Here is a 16,863-nt window from a genome sequence, read left to right as displayed (position 1 = left end):
CCAAAGGGTCCTTCCTGGAAGCTTTTGGCCTTATGCAAATGCATCTCCCAAATCTCATGTATTAAGGAAGTCTCATGAATTAGCAGTTAGAACAAGGGAGTCAGCATTTGCTTCTGGTCATCTTTCTGCCACTCTGACGTTGGGCAAGTCACTCTATGCATTTTGCCTTGGCTTCCCCGTCTGTAAAAGCTGCCTGCCTCCTGGCGTATGGTGAGGCTGACGATAATTAGTGTGTGCACAACGTTTTGAGCTCTTCTGACAGAAAGGTGCTACAGAAGTGTAAAGTGTTATTACTGTGTTATTTATTATAGTTGCGAAGTTCAGAGGTGTTACTGTTATGCAAACACACACTCATCTCTCCTCAGAAAACTGGACATTTCAGACTGCCAAGCACTTCCATGTCTGTTACACTCTGTTAAATGAAGTGATTGGATTTCGTGAAAACCTGTATTCTTCTCTCTGCCAGACTGAACCCATTTCAGTCACATCACATGCTCATTTTAACTTAGTTTATATCATCACGGTGAGATGGCTCCAAGCGCAAACTCCTACTGGAAAGAGATAATTGCATGTCCTACCAAACTGATGCCTCTGTTTTAAATTTATTGTAGGGAAATGGGAAGTGGTAGAAGATGTTCCTGTGATGAGTATGATCGCTTACCACCTAGCAGGGTGGAACCAATTGTGCACACTAGAACTTGAGAAATATTTCTAACCAACAACTGCTCACTCATCTTTCCCTTTCTCCATCCTTGTAGCTCTACATTCTCCCTCCACTGCAGCTGTGACCTGATTCCCAGACACTAGAGGCACTCACACACTAAAAAAAACGAGGAGTCCTTGTGGCACCTTAGAGACTAACAAATGTATTTGGGCATAAGCTTTCGTGGGCTAGAACCCACTTCATCAGCTGCATGAAGTGAAAAATACAGGAGCAAGTATAAATACATGAAAGGATGGGGGTTGCTTTACCAAGTTTGAGGTCAGTCTAACGAGATAAATCAATTAACAGCAGGATACCAAGGGAGGAAAAATAACTTTTGAAATGGTAAGAGAGTGGCCCATTACAGACAGTTGACAAGAAGGTGTGAGTAACAGTAGGGAGAAATTAGAATTGGGGAAGTTAAGTTTAGGTTTTGTAATGACCCAACCACTCCCAGTCCTTATTCAGGCCTAATCTGATGGTATCCAGTTTGCAAATTAATTCCAGTTCTGCAGCTTCACATTGGAGTTTGTTTTTGAAGTTTTTTTGTTGAAGAATTGCCACTTTTAGGTCTGTTATTGAGTGACCAGAGAGAAATGTTCTCCTACTGGTTTTTGAATGTTATGATTCTTGATGTCAGATCTGTGTCCATTTATTCTTTTGCATAGAGACTGTCTGGTCTGGCCAACGTACATGGCAGAGGGGCATTGCTGGCACATGATGGCATATATCACATTGGTAGATGTGCAGGTGAACGAGCCCCAGATGGTGTGGCTGATGTGATTAGGTCCTATGATGTTGTCCCTAGAATAGATATGTGGGCAGAGTTGGCACCGGGGTTTGTAGCAGGGTTTGGTTCCTGGGTTGGTGTTTTTGTTGTGTGGTGTGTAGTTGCTGGTGAGTATTTACTTCAGGTTGGGGGGCTGTCTGTAGGCGAGGACTGGCCTATCTCCCAAGGTCTGTGAGAGTGAGGGGTCATCCTTCAGGATAGGTTGTAGATCCTTGATGATGCACTGAAGAGGTTTTAGTTGGGGGCTGTAGGTGACGGCTAGTGGCGTTCTGTTACTTTCTTTGTTGGGCCTGTCTTGTAGTAGGTGACTTCTCGGTACCCTTCTGGCTTTGTCAGTCTGTTTCTTCACTTCACCAGGTGGGTATTGTAGTTTTAAGAATGCTTGATAAATATTCTGTAGATGTTTGTCTCTGTCTGAGGGATTGGAGCAAATGCAGTTGTATCTTAGAGCTTGGCTGTAGACAATGGATCATGTGATATGCTCTGGATGAAAGCTGGAGGCATGTAGGTAAGTATAGTGGTCAGTAGGTTTATGGTATAGGGTGGTGTTTATGTGACCATCGCTTATTAGTACTGTAGTGTCTAGGAAGTGGACCTCTTGTGTGGACTGGTCCAGGCTGAGGTTGATGGTAGGGTGGAAATCGTTGAAATCTTGGTGGAATTCCTCAGTGGCCTCCTTCTCATGTGTCCAGATGATGAAGATGTCATCGATGTAGTGCAAGTAGAGTAGGGGCATAAGGGAACGAGAGTTGAGGAAGCATTGTTGTAAGTCAGCCATAAAAATGTTGGCATACTGTGGGGCCATGCAGGTACCCATAGCAGTGCCTCTGACTTGAAGGTATAAATTGTCCCCAAATCTGAAATAGTTGTGGGTGAGGACAAAGTCACAAAGTTCAGCTACCAGGTTTGCTGTGATGGTATCGGGGATGCTATTCCTGATGGTTTGTAGTCCATCTTTGTGTGGAATATTGATGTAAAGAGCTTCTACATCCATAGTGGCCAGGATGGTGTTTTCTGGAAGATCATCAAAGGATTGTAGTTTCCTCAAGAAGTCAGTGGTGTCTTGAAGATAGCTGGGAGTGCTGGTAGCATAGGGCCTGAGGAGAGAGTCTACATAGCCAGATAATCCTGCTGTCAGAGTGCCAATGCCTGAGATGATGGGGTGTCCAGGATTCCCAGGTTTATGGGTTTTTGGGTAGAAGGTAGAATACCCCTAGTCGGGGCTCTAGGGGTGAGTCAGTGTAGATTTGTTCCTGTGCTTCTTTAGGGAGTTTTTTGAGCAGATGATGCAGTTTCTTTTGGTAATCCTCAGTGGGGTCAGAGGATAATGGCCTGTAGAATGTGGTGTCAGAGAGTTGTTGAGCAGCCTTTTGTTCATATTCCAACCTATTAATGATGACTAAAGTGCCTCCTTTGTCAGCCCCTTTGATTATAATGTCAGAGTTGTTTCTGAGGCTGTGGATGGTGTTGTGTTCTGCATGGCTGAGGTTATAGGGCAAGTGATGCTGCTTTTCCAGAATTTCAGCTCGTGCACATCGACGGAAGCAATCTATGTAGAAGTCCAGTTTGTTCATCACTAAGGTGATGAACATGGTCTAAACAACTAAACAGACAGATGGATTCCAGAAAGTAATGAACACCTGCAGCTCAGTGGAAGTTTTGGGTGTTAAGCGCTGCTCAGGCTCAACCCCTTAATCTTAAAGAAGATTTCCTTGACTCTTGGCCCCAATCCCAATTTGGGCCTTTGGGTGCTCTGATAATATGTTTACTAGTCACACTCATCTTTGCTGCTTTGAATAGTCACCTTTCTTTTACTGTCCTTCTAAATATGCAGCCATAGTTAGTTCTTATTGTCCTGATATGTTCCCTATACCCAGCTCCATAAGTGCATTCTCCAGCTCTTCTGTCTGTCACTATGAAGTATTCTGTGATATGCTGTAAGATAAACAATGATTTAAAATCAGTTCTCAGTGAATGGACTCTTCATTTATCACTTGCAATTTTCATTTTTGTGGTTTTATTTTCCTTTAAGCAATAACCAGCGACAGACAGCTTCATTTCTTCCAATGTCCTTTGCACTACAAGGTTTATTTTATTTATATAGAAGATGGGGTGTAGTGTCAGTATTTGCGCAGCATCCACAGCAATCTGATTTCTAGGAATGCTTTGAAGTTCGTGATTTGTTTCACCAACAAATAAATCCTACTAATTAAAAGATAGTTAACAAATTGGATGGTGTTTTTCAGGCTCCACCATAGAGGCTATTCAAACCCAAGCAGCTCATCTGCTTTTGTTTCACACAAAATGCTAGAAAAGCCATTTGTTTTCAATGTAGCAACCCATCTTAAATTTCAAGGTGAATTCAGGAAGCTAGGAAGATTAATGCCTGTCTCCTGTGCATAAGGTGTTATACTGAGCATAAGTTGAGAATCTGCTTTTACAACAAAATCTCTGTATAACAAGAATTGTCAGCTTTTGAAGATTGTTTTTGTCTCTGTATTGGACCCTCCCCCCCCCCACAAAAAAAACAACAAACCTTCAGAGTGGTGCATCTAAGGATTGTGTTGCCTTCGTGCTACCTGAACAATAGTGAAGGTTTGGGGAGTATATGCAGGATCCATGAAAATCAGGACTGTGTACAGCAAAGCTCAGGTACTAAGGGCAGCTCAAAGTATAATATATTCCCAAGTTGGGTAATAAGGGGAAGTGTTTGTGATGGGGGAGGAGGAAGCGCCAAATGGTTGAAATCAAGCACTAAGGCTGCCATGTGTTCTTTCTCCAGTATGCTGCGGAGTTGCTGGCAGTGGTCCGCCTCCCCTTCATCCATCCCAGTTATCTGCTAAATGTTGTTGACAATGAGGAGTTGATAAAGTCTTCAGAGGCCTGCCGGGATCTAGTGAACGAAGCAAAACGTTATCACATGCTCCCACATGCCCGACAAGAGATGCAGACACCAAGAACCCGGCCCAGGCTATCAGCAGGTAAAGCAAAGCTGGCTTCAGAGAAAAAGCTCTCTGATCTGACACTTCCTGCAGTCCAAGACTGAACGGTTCAGACTGTCTGTAGTTTGCATAGGAAGGGAGGAGTAAGTGTCATTCCTCTTCCATTCACCACCTTTCGCGAGCACAGGATTGGGAACCAGGGAGTCCAGAGTTCTAATTCAAGTTCCGACTCTGTCTCCTTCTGTGTAGGGTGACCATACATCCCGTTTTGGCCGAGACAGTCCCTTTTTTAAGCCCTGTCCCGGCTGTCCTGACTCTTTGGGCAAAAGTGGCCATTTGCTCTTGCCCAAACTGATCAAGTTGGCTGGCGAGAGCAAACAGGACAAATGCCCACTTTTGTCAAAAAAATGGGATGCAGAGGAATGTGCTGGGGGTGGGGGTGGGGGGCAACCGGCAGTGGCAGCCCCATGCAGGGGGGGAGGCAGGCAGGGCTGGGGCGAGCAGCGACGCCAATTCCAGCCTCATGCAGGGGGGAAGGCAGGGCTCAGGAGAGCAGCGATCTGCCAGCCCCAGCCTTTGGGAACTCTGGTCACCCTATCTAGTATGTGCATTGCTGCTCACCCAAGCCCTGCCTTCCCCTGCGCAAGGAAGGGGACTCAGGCAAGCAGCTCGGGCCAGCCCTGTGGGCGGGAGGGGGGGAGGAGGTGTAGGTCTCAGGCCAGCCACTCGCAGTGTCCTGTTTTCTCTTTGAGAAATATGATCACCCTTCTTCTGTGGCATTTAGGCAAGTCACTTAAGGTCCAAAAAGCTTCCCCTCTTTTGGCTTACTCTACTTTTGGGAAGCCCAACTTTTTAGGCCCATGCACCAAAATGATCAAAGTAGGGTGTCTAAAGCTAAGCATTTGAATCCATATTTAGGCACCTAAATGAGTGGTCTGATTTTCAGGAATGATCAACTTCAGTGGCAGGGTGCTCAGCACCTGTGAAAATAGGGCTCTGAGTACAGTAACTCCTCACTTAAAGTCGTCTCGGTTAACCTTGTTTCGTTGTGACCTTGCTGATCAATTAGGAACATACTAGTTTAAAGTTGCGCAATGCTCCCTTATAACATTGTTTAGCAGCCGTCTGCTTTGTCCACTGCTTGCAGGAAGAGCAGCCCGGTGGAGCTAGTGGGGGCTTGCAACCAGGGTGGACCAGCAGCCCCTCTATCAGCTCCCCACTCCACTAAGTTCCCTGTGCAGCAGCCGCCCAGTAGGCTAGTAATTGCCAGGCAGTGCAGCTGTCCCTCCCCTCACTGCCGTGTGCTGCTCCTGCCCTCTTCCTTGGAGCTGCTCCCAGGAGCCTCCTGCTTGCTGTGCGGGGGAGCAAGAGGAGGACTAATGTCAGGGTGTCCCCCTCCCCTCTGCTCCTACACCCCGCTCACCCCATCTTCCATACACGACAGGGCTCAGGATGTAGGGAGCTTCCTGACAGCAGCTGCTGTCTCAGCTTGCTGATCTACTTAAAAAGGCAGTGTACTGAGAGTGGGGTCAGCGTACTTAAAGGAGTAATGTGCATGTCTCTCTCACACACACGGTGTGTGTCTCTGTCTGCCATGCTGTCTCCCCTTCCTCCATTCGTGTTGCCTTGTACAGTGTGAGGCTACATTAACAGCAATGTGCTAACCCTTGAGGTAACCCTTGAGGGCTCAGCCGATTGCTAGTTCATCACTTAGCAGTAAGGCATTCCCTGGGAAATATCCCACCCTCTTCCACCCTCTAACTTCACCACCTCAACCAAGCGTCACAATCATCATTGCTGTGTACGGTATTAAATTGTTTGTTTAAAACTTATACTGTGTGTCTGTGTATATATATATATTGTCTTTTGTCTGATGAAAAATTTTTTCCTGGAACCTAACCCCCCCTCCCCACCCCCATTTACATTAATTCTTATGAGGAAATTGGATTTGTTTAACATTGTTTCACTTAAAGTCACATATTTCAGGAACATAACTACAACGTTAAGGGAGGAGTTACTGTATTTAAAGTAGAGCTCCCACACCTAGACAACACTTCTAAAAATGTGGTCCTTGTCTTCTCTGCCTCAGCTTTTTCAGGACAATAATATTTTCTTACCTTCCTCTCAGGGTATTGTGAGGATCAGTTGATTAATTATTGTAAAGCAGTTTTCACTTTCACAGCACTATGTAGATGTATTCTTATTTCAATACCACAAGTCTTACAATATCAGATCAGGCTGTTTGTCGCATTAAAATCAAAAGGATCACACAAGATATATTATGTTTAAAACACGCACACACACACACACACAATCTATGAAAAAAGCGTTGCTTCAAGAAGCTTTCCACATGGGGCATACATGTGGTTTTTGTCTAGCAAAAATAAAGAAGAAGCAATTCTCCAGTGTAATAAATCAATCTGTATCAAGGTAGTGTTAGAAAATTTCTAAATACTTGTTACTCTGGAAGTTAGTACAAATAGTATGGATCAAACAACTGCTACAAATAAGAATCAGAGGTGTAAGAAATATGTGAAACTTTCCTGTGTGTTTTGCTTGGTGCTTCTTCCGAGCAAGTACAATGACAAGGCTAAGCAGACTTCCTGATGTACACGGCTATTGAAGCTAGTACGGTATATGTAATGTATATCGAGCCTCATCATTTGCAGCTTGTGAAGACTGCCTAATCAAAGCACTTTTCAGATGACTTTCAATAACAATTCACACTAAAAAGTCTTTCGCTGAAGATGGCTAATGGTGCGATGTTTGAAGATTTTTGAAAAATGCTTATTTTATCTTTGTATATAAAATTATAGATGTAATGCAAACCTTTTACAGAAGCTTGTTGAAGAGGGGAAAGTAATTCTTCTGGGATAAGGGAGGGTGATTATATTTTTTTAGGTCAGAGTCTAATTATATAGAACCATTTATTTTGCATATTGTCTACGTTTATGGATGCACAAAGGATCTCCAAACGCCCTTTGTGGGTCTGCTGCAGGGTGTGAGATGCCCTCTCAAGGTCATTTATTATCAGCACATTATCCTTAGCACATCAGATTACATTTTCTGGTATGTACTAAAAATAATGATCTCTCATTACTAAGGCGTATTTGTTTAAAACTGTATAGTATTTTAGGTTCATATCTTAATAAGAGAGTAAACTTGTTTGAAGAATACTTAAATGTGAAAACTCAAAAATCCAGATGATGGAGGACAACAATCCAATATTCTGGTGAATAGTACTTTGCACCAGGGCCTGCTGTTTCTGCTATTATACTGAGCACTAAATCCAAAATATCTCAAGCACTCGACAGTGAGTGTTTCAGGCCAGAGGGTGTCAAGCAGTTAAAATGTGATGTACCATAGGAATCCGGTATAGGGGCAGATCCTGAGAGTCTTGCTCAGATTTACCTCAGACCAAGCACTGAGTAAACTGTGAGTTAAAACCTCAGTAGATGGGCCCCAGTAACTACCCGTTCACACCAGCAGGGAATGTGGCCCAGTGTACACCTAAGATTAAAGGTTTTGGAAATCTCCGTCTGCGCAGGTAAATCTAAATCAACGAGCTCTTTAAGGAATGGACTGCCTCATCACTGTGTGTTTGTACAGCATGTACCACCGTGGGGACCTGATCCAGGACTGAGGTTCCTGCGCACAACTGTAATGCACATATAACAATAATATTAATAACTAGGCAAAGTTTGTTTGGGATAATGTAACCCACACACCTCTGGTGTGGTGTTCTGTCCCATCTAGTGACACCACTTAAAGAGAGAGATTATGAGTCTGCTCTGTAGCCAAAGCTACGAGCCCGCTGGCTTTTAGTTCATGCGGTAAAGGCTCATGCACTAAGTTCCAGAGGTCTCAGGTTCAATCCCACCCACCGATGACTGGGGTCTGTTGGTGTTACATAAGCACACAAGAGTACTTTGAAAAAGGGCCCCTTTGAAGGAGTGGATGGAAAACAAACTTAAATGTTGAAGAAATGCAGCCAAGAGGGATAAAGCCTAAAAGTTTTCAATGCATCAGTCTTTGGTGTGAGGATACATTAATCAAGGACAAAGCCAGGTGGCAGTTTACATGTTTAAGATCAAATCCTGATCCCAATGAAGTCATTGTCCATCTTTTGATATAGAGGCCTTTATATTATCTTTCCCTATTGTGTGGGGGTGGGGTTGTATCCAAATACGACTGGTCCCAACCCTCCTTATTAAATCCTGTTATGTTTAAATTGTATCTCCTCACTCCCCATTATCACTATGTCCTTTTCACCTTCTCCCCACCCACCTCCTGTTTTATCATTCAGCCTACAATATTCTTTCATAGGTGAGCCTTTAATAAGCTGCAACAATATTCAAGAAACCAAATTATAAATGATAGGCTAGCTGCAGACTATTGGAGACCAAAAAAAGACTTGTTTTTCTAAGTATATTTTTAATGGGCCTAGAGAAATGGATTGACTGCAAAGTGCTTTTAGATAGGTTACCTTCCCGGTGAGAGATGATGCTTTCTTAGAATGTATTTTGGTTAATTGCATCCTAGGTGTGGCCGAGGTAATAGTCCTAGTGGGAGGTCGTCAGATGATTGGCATGAACCAACGAGCTTTAACGGCGGTCACTTGCTTAAATCCTCAAAACAATAAATGGTACCCATTGGCCAGCCTGCCTTTCTATGATCGGGAGTTTTTCAGTGTAGTCAGCGCTGGAGACAACATCTATCTTTCAGGTAAGTAGCATACACATTGGGAGCAGAAAAGCACTGGCTCCTCACAATCTGTATTGTACAGTGTAAACGGGAAGGAATGGTTGCCAGTTTAATTCAACCACCCCTCGGGGAAAGGAAAAAACAAACAAATATGCTTTTATCACTCTCCATTTCACTTCCGCTCCAATTTCCTCCCAGAGCAGTCAACAGCACATTTTGCAGTTATATAGAGAATAGGTTGGACAACCATCAAACCTGTGAAAGAGGTTTCCAGGTTGTAGTAACATAGTTTAAAACAGTGGCTGAAGTTGGGTCTAAATGGTGGGTTGCTGCATTCAAGATTGACTGAGCTGCTGAATATGTGACCTACACTTAAAATATTTGCTTACAAGAGTGTTGTTGAAATCTTTCTTTTGATAGTAGACTGTAGACCTATAATCTTGTTAGGTTCAATGCTCCTGAAGCAACGCTCCTGAAAAGGGTTTATCTAAAAGAGTTGACAACTTCAATTTGTGCTTGAAGTATAAAGGTGTCTGTATTCAATCATATGGTACATTTCCTTGGATTGGGGAAAAAAGCAACCTCCAGTAGGTAATTGTAAGGATCCCCCTAGTGGTCCCTGAGTGTAAGTTTGATTATGTCTGAGAACAGAAAGAATCTCAGGCAAGGAGTGGTTTGCGTGGTTTTGAATTCCCCCATCACTTCTCCTTATGCTGATTAGAGAGATGTTAGAAACCACCGGAGCTGAATAAAAATTATTGCTACCAATTTAGCCAAATCTCTTTGTTTTCCTACCGGTGTTAAGTTCCCCAGTGGAGGTCTTTGTGCAATGCCGGCCATTTTGTTAACCTAGTTTCTATTAGGAATCCTATTAGGAATCCACAATGCAGACTGTGTAATAACTAGAGTTGTGCAAAAGATTAATAATGAAATCCAACCCCCCAAAGTTTATTAGATCCCTTTCTTGTGAACCTGGTGGATCTGGGCCAGTTTATTGTACTGGGTGGAAACCATGTAAAAGTCAGGAGCCTCACATGGTTTCAGTGCAAAACTTGCTGAGTACCACTGGGTTTTTTGCTTTGCTCAGATGTGAAACACAAAGCAAATATAAAAGTAAAATAAAATAAAACCACCTGAAACTGCTGTGTTCCACAGTGGATAACACAGGAGGTTTAATGAAATATCCTTTGGTAAAGCATTACTGAGGAAGAAGCATGGTATTGTCATTAAGGCATAGAACTGAGACTCTGGGTTCTGTTCCTGGCTCAATCACTGACTCCTGGTGTGGCCTTAGATAAATCACTTTGCCTTTCTGTACTTCAGTTTCCTATTCTGTAAAACAAGAATAATAATACTTACCCACTTTATGAGGTGTTGGAAAGTGAAACACTTTGGGACCTTCGACTAGAAAGAGCTACAGAAATATCCAGTATTAGTATGCTGCTTGATCATTTTAATTTCTTTGGCAGTGCCTATAAGACTTGCTCTGCACTGTAACACAAAACCAAACTAAACATGGAAGTGAAGTCTGAAAATTAGGAGTTAAACCTTAAAATCCCCTAATTCTACTTTATGTGTACAAAACATGTTATTTCTATTCCTTGCCACTTAACTGAATTAAGCATTCTGGGTTTCAGAGTGGACAGTGTCTAGCAAGCCAGTCAGTCTCTGCCACGACACCTTCTTACAAGTGTGTGGTAATTTAATAGATTGGAAGATATTTATTGTTGGATGTGTATATTCCTTTATGCACATGTCCTTCTTAGTCTGACATCTTGATATCCTCATGTCATCTTAAAAAAACAAAACTTTGAGATGCATGAATAAATGACACAGATCTGCTTCATAGGAACAGTAAAAGCAGCAAAGAATCCTGTGGCACCTTATAGACTAACAGACGTTTTGCAGCATGAGCTTTTGTGGGTGAATACCCACTTCGTCGGATGCAAGAACGTTCTTCGTTCTTGCATCCGACGAAGTGGGTATTCACACACGAAAGCTCATGCTGCAAAACGTCTGTTAGTCTATAAGGTGCCACAGGATTCTTTGCTGCTTTTACAGATCCAGACTAACACGGCTACCCCTCTGATACTTCATAGGAACAGATGCTCCCTATTGAGGGTGATTTATTTTAATTACTCAAATGTCATTTGAAGAGCTTTTACTTGGTAACTGGCTTAGATTGCAACATACAGTGAACTACCTGCATCCAAATTCTCACTTAATTCTCTCCTTTTCTCACCCATGCCTTGTTGGCAGGTGGCATGGAGTCTGGTGTCACGCTGTCTGATGTCTGGTGTTACATGTCCTTACTTGATAACTGGAATCTCGTATCCCGCATGACAGTCCCAAGGTGTCGACACAACAGCCTGGTGTACGATGGGAAAATTTATACCATTGGAGGCGTTGGTGTGGCAGGCAATGTTGATCATGTGGAAAGGTAAGGGTCTCCTCCTAAAGAAATTATTTGACATGTGATGTAAAAGCACACTGTTGACTCAAATTAGCTCCAAAATTTTGATTTGGTCAAAACAAGCTTTTACAGAAGATAAGAAAAATAGAAATATTTACCCTTTTTTTAAAAGTTCCAGTGAAAAAATAATTTATTAAAACAAATACATAGTAGCTTGTGGTGTGGGAACTGGAGGGGAGACATACAAAATTCATCTCATATAGGCATCCATTACATGGGAACACTTTTCAATCCGTATTGAGTTGTGCTGAATAGAGCACAGTGGGAACCAGATTTTTCATTTAACTTTTGAATGCTTGACTTTGTAAACTTAATGCTCTTTTAACATAGTTTTCTTTATGTAATTGTATATAATAATATATAAATATTGCATACAAAAACTACATTAAAAGAAAATATTAAGGTTGCAAAGTCAAGCACACAAACGTTAGGAAATCCTAGAATTAAGGTTGCCTGTGCAATTTTCATTTGCCCTCCTTGTGTATATGCATTATGATTAGAACTATGCGAATAACTGATTTTTCAATATACTGGCAGGTCCGAAAAAAGCCTGCCCAATTTTTTAACGTGGGCAAAACAAAGTATTTCTCTCTAGCGGCATTCTCCGAAAAGACTGAACCATTTTGTCCAGAATTTTCCACACACAAAAAATCACCATGAGGCAGACACCCAGCATAGAAAAATTCATCCCAAATGGTTAATGTCTGGTAAAGTTGAAGCTGAAAAAAGGTCTTAGTATGGGAAGTATCAGGCAACCTTAATAATAGGTGGGGCTAGCAGCAGCCCCTCCTATCATGTAATAATAATAATAATAATAATCTGCAACCTTAAACCTACCTCTTTGTGCTGTAGGATCATACTGTAATTGCATGATTACCTACTGTTTTTCTCAGCATGGATCATGAGTAGGGTTCAAACCCAGTTCCTTCAGCTCCCCATTACAGATTTTTTTGAGCATGAGCTAATGATTAAGTAGGAGCAGAAGAACGATGTTGCCCTCTATCTTGACCAACTTCTAGAGGCATGCACTCTTTGTAGTGGGTAATACAGCTATTTGTGAACTGTATCGCAATCTCTGGGCAGGTCTCACTAGGGGGGATCGATCTAAGATACGCAACTTCAGCTACGTGAATAGCGTAGCTGAAGTCAAAGTACCTTAGATTGAATTACTTACCGTCCTCACGGCGCGGGATCGACGTCCGCGGCTCCCCATGTCGACTCCGCTACCGCCATTCGCATTGGTGGAGTTCCGGAGTCGACAGGAGCGCGTTCGGGGATTGATATATCGCGTCTAGATGAGACGCGATATATCGATCCCCGAGAAATCGATTGCTACCCGCCGATCCGGCCGGTAGTGAAGACATACCCTCTGACTCTACAACAGTATTAGTGACAGATAGCACAGCTAAGTAGGCATTCATTCGGAAAGACACTGGGGTCTTGGTACTACTATTATAAAGGCCTAGGTTCTGTTCTCAGGTCTGCCAGAAGTAACTGTGTACAACCTCTCAGTAAAACGAGAGAATCAGATGTGTTTGCCATGAGCTCCTGGCTCCTAGACCAGTGCGCCTTCCCCTAGGCAAAAGAGGATGTGAGTAGTGTGGAGCTTGGTCTCTGTCTTCACATTTTAACATTGTACCTGAGATGTGGCACACACATAACAGGGCTACCAAATGTGTGTGTCGTACAAGGTGTGTGACACTTTGCATGTCTGTGAGTAAACCTTTCCATGCAGTGTTTGCAATCCCATCATTGCAGAGGTGAAATGAACAAAAATGAAACTGACTTTGTTCATTGTCTCAGTGAATGAGAGAACACAGAAAGTAAACAAGCAGCATAAATAGTGAAGAGTAAATGGATTTTGCTAGCATTGTGCATGCTGTACACTCCAAGCTGATGATGAGTGGGCCCAGGGGGACTAAAACTGTTTCATGGGTTTGCAAAATTTCTTCAAATTTCCAAACCTCTTCTCCTGTAATTTAAAGTCATGCTTTTTTTTTTACAAGGGAAGTGTAGGGGTGTTTGCTTTTTTAAAATCCTCTTTTAGATAAAGAGGAATGACAGTGATGCAAGCAAATGTCCCGTGTGCACTAGTAGACTGTATTTAGTTTTGATTAGAGTATGTCTTTTTGCCTAGTCTGTTTCTTTCTCTGCTCTGATTCTCATGTTCTCTCTTAAACAGACCATCAACAAAAAAAAAGAACGGTTTGTATTTCCAAAACCAGTGACTGTGTAGGCTGAGAATTAGGCAAAGCCGGTCCTTCCCCTTCCTAATACTAATAGTAGTACTAATAGTTAGTCCTGCCACAAGTGCAGGGGGCTGGACTAGATGACCTCTCGAGGTCCCTTCCAGTTCTATGATTCTGTGATTCCCCAGACCCCCTGTCCCTCAAGATCAGCCTCCAGCCCCCAAAATAAGTCTTATGACTCTTGGAATTGTTATCACACGTCTCATCATATTTGGTATTTTTCTTAAGTCCCCAGCTCCCAGAGTCATACGATTGCATTAGAATCTGAGTTTACATTTTAAAGGTGAGGAGCACATGTCATAGCTCCATTGAATTTCTAGCACTTGTGGTTGTGGAGAAAAACTTGAAAACATGCACCCTACTGGCTCAGAAGCCAGAAGGCTAATAAGAGAACCCCTAATGTAATTTTTAATCTCATGATTTTAAGGCAGTTCTCATGATTTGGAACAATTGGGGTTGGAAGCACTGCAAGAATGAACTTAACCTGAGACCACGTGGTGCCTGCACATTGTGATCTCACAGAGACACACACCTTCTGATGAAAGATTTTGTGGCTCAGGCCCCAACAAGCCTTAAACTGAGCATGCTAGAATATTTACAGTTTAAAAAAGCAAGGCTAGTGTAGGCCTGTTATGCATGCTTATCTAGTAGAATAGTAGGCTTTCTCCATATCATTTCAATGCATTCTGCCTCTGCGGGGGTAGGTAAGCCCTTGTGATGGGGATTTGTTAAACTCGCAATTATAATTAATCTGCTATTTTCGATAAAAGTGACTTATGAGAAGCAACGGTTGAACAGAGTGCATGCCTAGATTGTGTGTCCCTTCTGGGTTATGCTGGGAGATCAGAAGTTTTTAAAAATTAAAGTGAAGTAGAGGGATTAAAGAGTGTGTTAGTTTCATTGCTTAAATCATTTGTGGGCACGTGTGTTACGCGTTCGGTTTTGGAATTGACATTCTGAGCTTTTAACAGTAGAAAAGTGAGGAGAGAAAAAGTTCACCTTAAAAACTGCAACCCACAGACTGACATTATTCAAACAGAAACATCTCCCAATTGCCCCAACATTCTAATTTTAGCAGGTACTCAGGAAATTGAAGGCAGATGGAATAATTGTTCCAAGTCTTATGAGCAATGAGGCATTTTGAATTTGGGTCATCTCTTTCAGGAGAATCAGTAATGTTCAGAACAATGTTAATTTAATTGCTCAATTTTCTGATGTCACATGCACAATTAAAATCCAACTCGGAACTTCCCAATTCCTTACTTGTGTGGGGGGGTTTGTGGTTATGACCTACACTAATAGAGAGATTACATTTTCCACTATAGTGTGGATTGGACATTGCTTTTTTAATGTGCCAGTTTGCTTTGGATGGGGCACAGAAATACAGTCTCAGGAGACCATCTATGCCTTTAGATCATTTATTATCCAGACTAGATAGTACTACATACAAAACACTGCATTACAAGAATGTTGAAGTTGCAAAGTCAAACACTCAGAAATTAGGAAGTTCCAGAATTAAGATTGTCTGTGCAATTTTTAGTCAGCCCCTTTGTGAGTATACATTATGATACTGTTATGAGCTGGGGCCAAGATTTCATTCTTTGTCTTCTAATATGTCTTTAAAGAGCCAAGCAGGTGCCACTAGGATGGGCAACCTTCTTAAAACCTAAATAGATATATAAATAGACAGATATGTGTAATGCATCCTTATTATTTATTAATTTATTGAAATAACGTGTACGTGCCAGCTGAGCTGAATCATAAACTCACTCTGTGAAATGGATGTTTTAAGCACATAGACTCATCTTCTGTGGGATTGGATTGTTGGGCTATGTTTTTGGAAGAAGGTTGTTAAGGAAATAGCAGTGACACTACAGTTCTCAGTCGAGCCCCTCTGGCAATTTTGTGTGTAACAGGAAATAAGTCCCTAGATGTTTAAGGTGAGAGATTTGCACACCAACCTGTCTGCTTCTGTTACTCCTGAGGGAATTCTGCACCAAAATATTAAAGATTATGCACACAGTATTTTAAAATTCTGAAAATTTTATTTGTCAATAAATAAATGGGGCTCCAGCATGGCAGTGGGGAGCATAGACCACTGGCTGCCTTGAGGTGGGAGATCACCCTGAAGCCCCCACCTCCCTCAGTACAGGGACTTGGCAGTGAGGCTGCACCTGACCCTGACACAGCACAAGGGCTGGGCCTGCCCCAGAAACACCCCAGGGCCCTGCCCCTCTGCACCAGGTGCACCAGGTGTGGGTAGGCAGGGCCAGCCCAGCAGGATCCAAGTGTGGAGGGGCTTAGTGTGGGGGAGACCCAGGTGTGGGGTGAGAGGTTTCTGTGTTGGGCAGTCTGGCTGTGGGGGGCTCAATGGGAGATCTGAATGCACAGGGGCTCATTGAGGGGTTTCGGGTGCAGGGGCAATGGGACACTGCAGGGGATCCAGGTGACGGTGGTTGGGGCTCAGCGGGGGCCGTAGCGTAGCTAGGTGGGGAGCAGAGGGAGCACCTGCTCCCCCGAGGCCAGAATTCCCCAAGCGGCGCCTTTTCCACTCGTCCGTGATTTCGGTGGCGCGCCGCTCCATCTTTCGGTGGCCTTGCGCATGCGCCGCGCCATCTTTCAGCAGCATATCGGCACATGCGCAGGGCCGCCGAAATGCCGCCAAAGGACGTGCGCCTTTTTTCTCCGCCGCTCCCCCTCGGCAGCAACCCTGGCTACGCCGCTGAGCGGGGCGGGGGCCTGGGTGTGGGGAGAAGAGGCTTGATGTGGGTGTCTGAGTGTGGGGGGCTCGTCGGAGGGGTCTAGATTAGGGGGGCAGGGCTTCTTAGGGTGAGGATTCAATGGGCCTGCTTAACGAGGGAGCCCCAGCTTCTGCTGAGGGGACACCGCATGTCGGACTCCCGCTTCCCCCCGCAATTTCCCTATCCCCTGTTCTTCACCATCCCCCTCCCCTCACTCCAACATTCCCCTGCCCTATTCCACCCCCTTCCTTCCCCACTGCC

At 43.4% G+C, this 16,863-nt stretch overlaps 1 protein-coding gene across 5 annotated transcripts in view; it reads left to right on the top strand.

Moving 5' to 3' along the window:
- The window catches only part of KLHL29 (kelch like family member 29), a 544,343-nt gene that overhangs the window by 492,974 nt on the left and 34,506 nt on the right, over window positions 1-16,863 (top strand). For all 5 annotated transcript variants that reach the window (XM_045008743.1, XM_045008742.1, XM_045008745.1 and 2 more), the window contains 3 exons: window positions 4,276-4,474; window positions 8,978-9,160; window positions 11,399-11,579. In XM_045008743.1, coding sequence (XP_044864678.1) covers window positions 4,276-4,474; window positions 8,978-9,160; window positions 11,399-11,579 — 563 coding nt within the window. The remainder of the gene's footprint in view (window positions 1-4,275; window positions 4,475-8,977; window positions 9,161-11,398; window positions 11,580-16,863) is intronic.

This window comes from Mauremys mutica, chromosome 3 (genome assembly GCF_020497125.1).
Source record: "Mauremys mutica isolate MM-2020 ecotype Southern chromosome 3, ASM2049712v1, whole genome shotgun sequence".
Taxonomy (NCBI): Eukaryota; Metazoa; Chordata; order Testudines; family Geoemydidae; genus Mauremys; species Mauremys mutica.
This window is presented reverse-complemented; position numbering and strand designations above follow the sequence as displayed.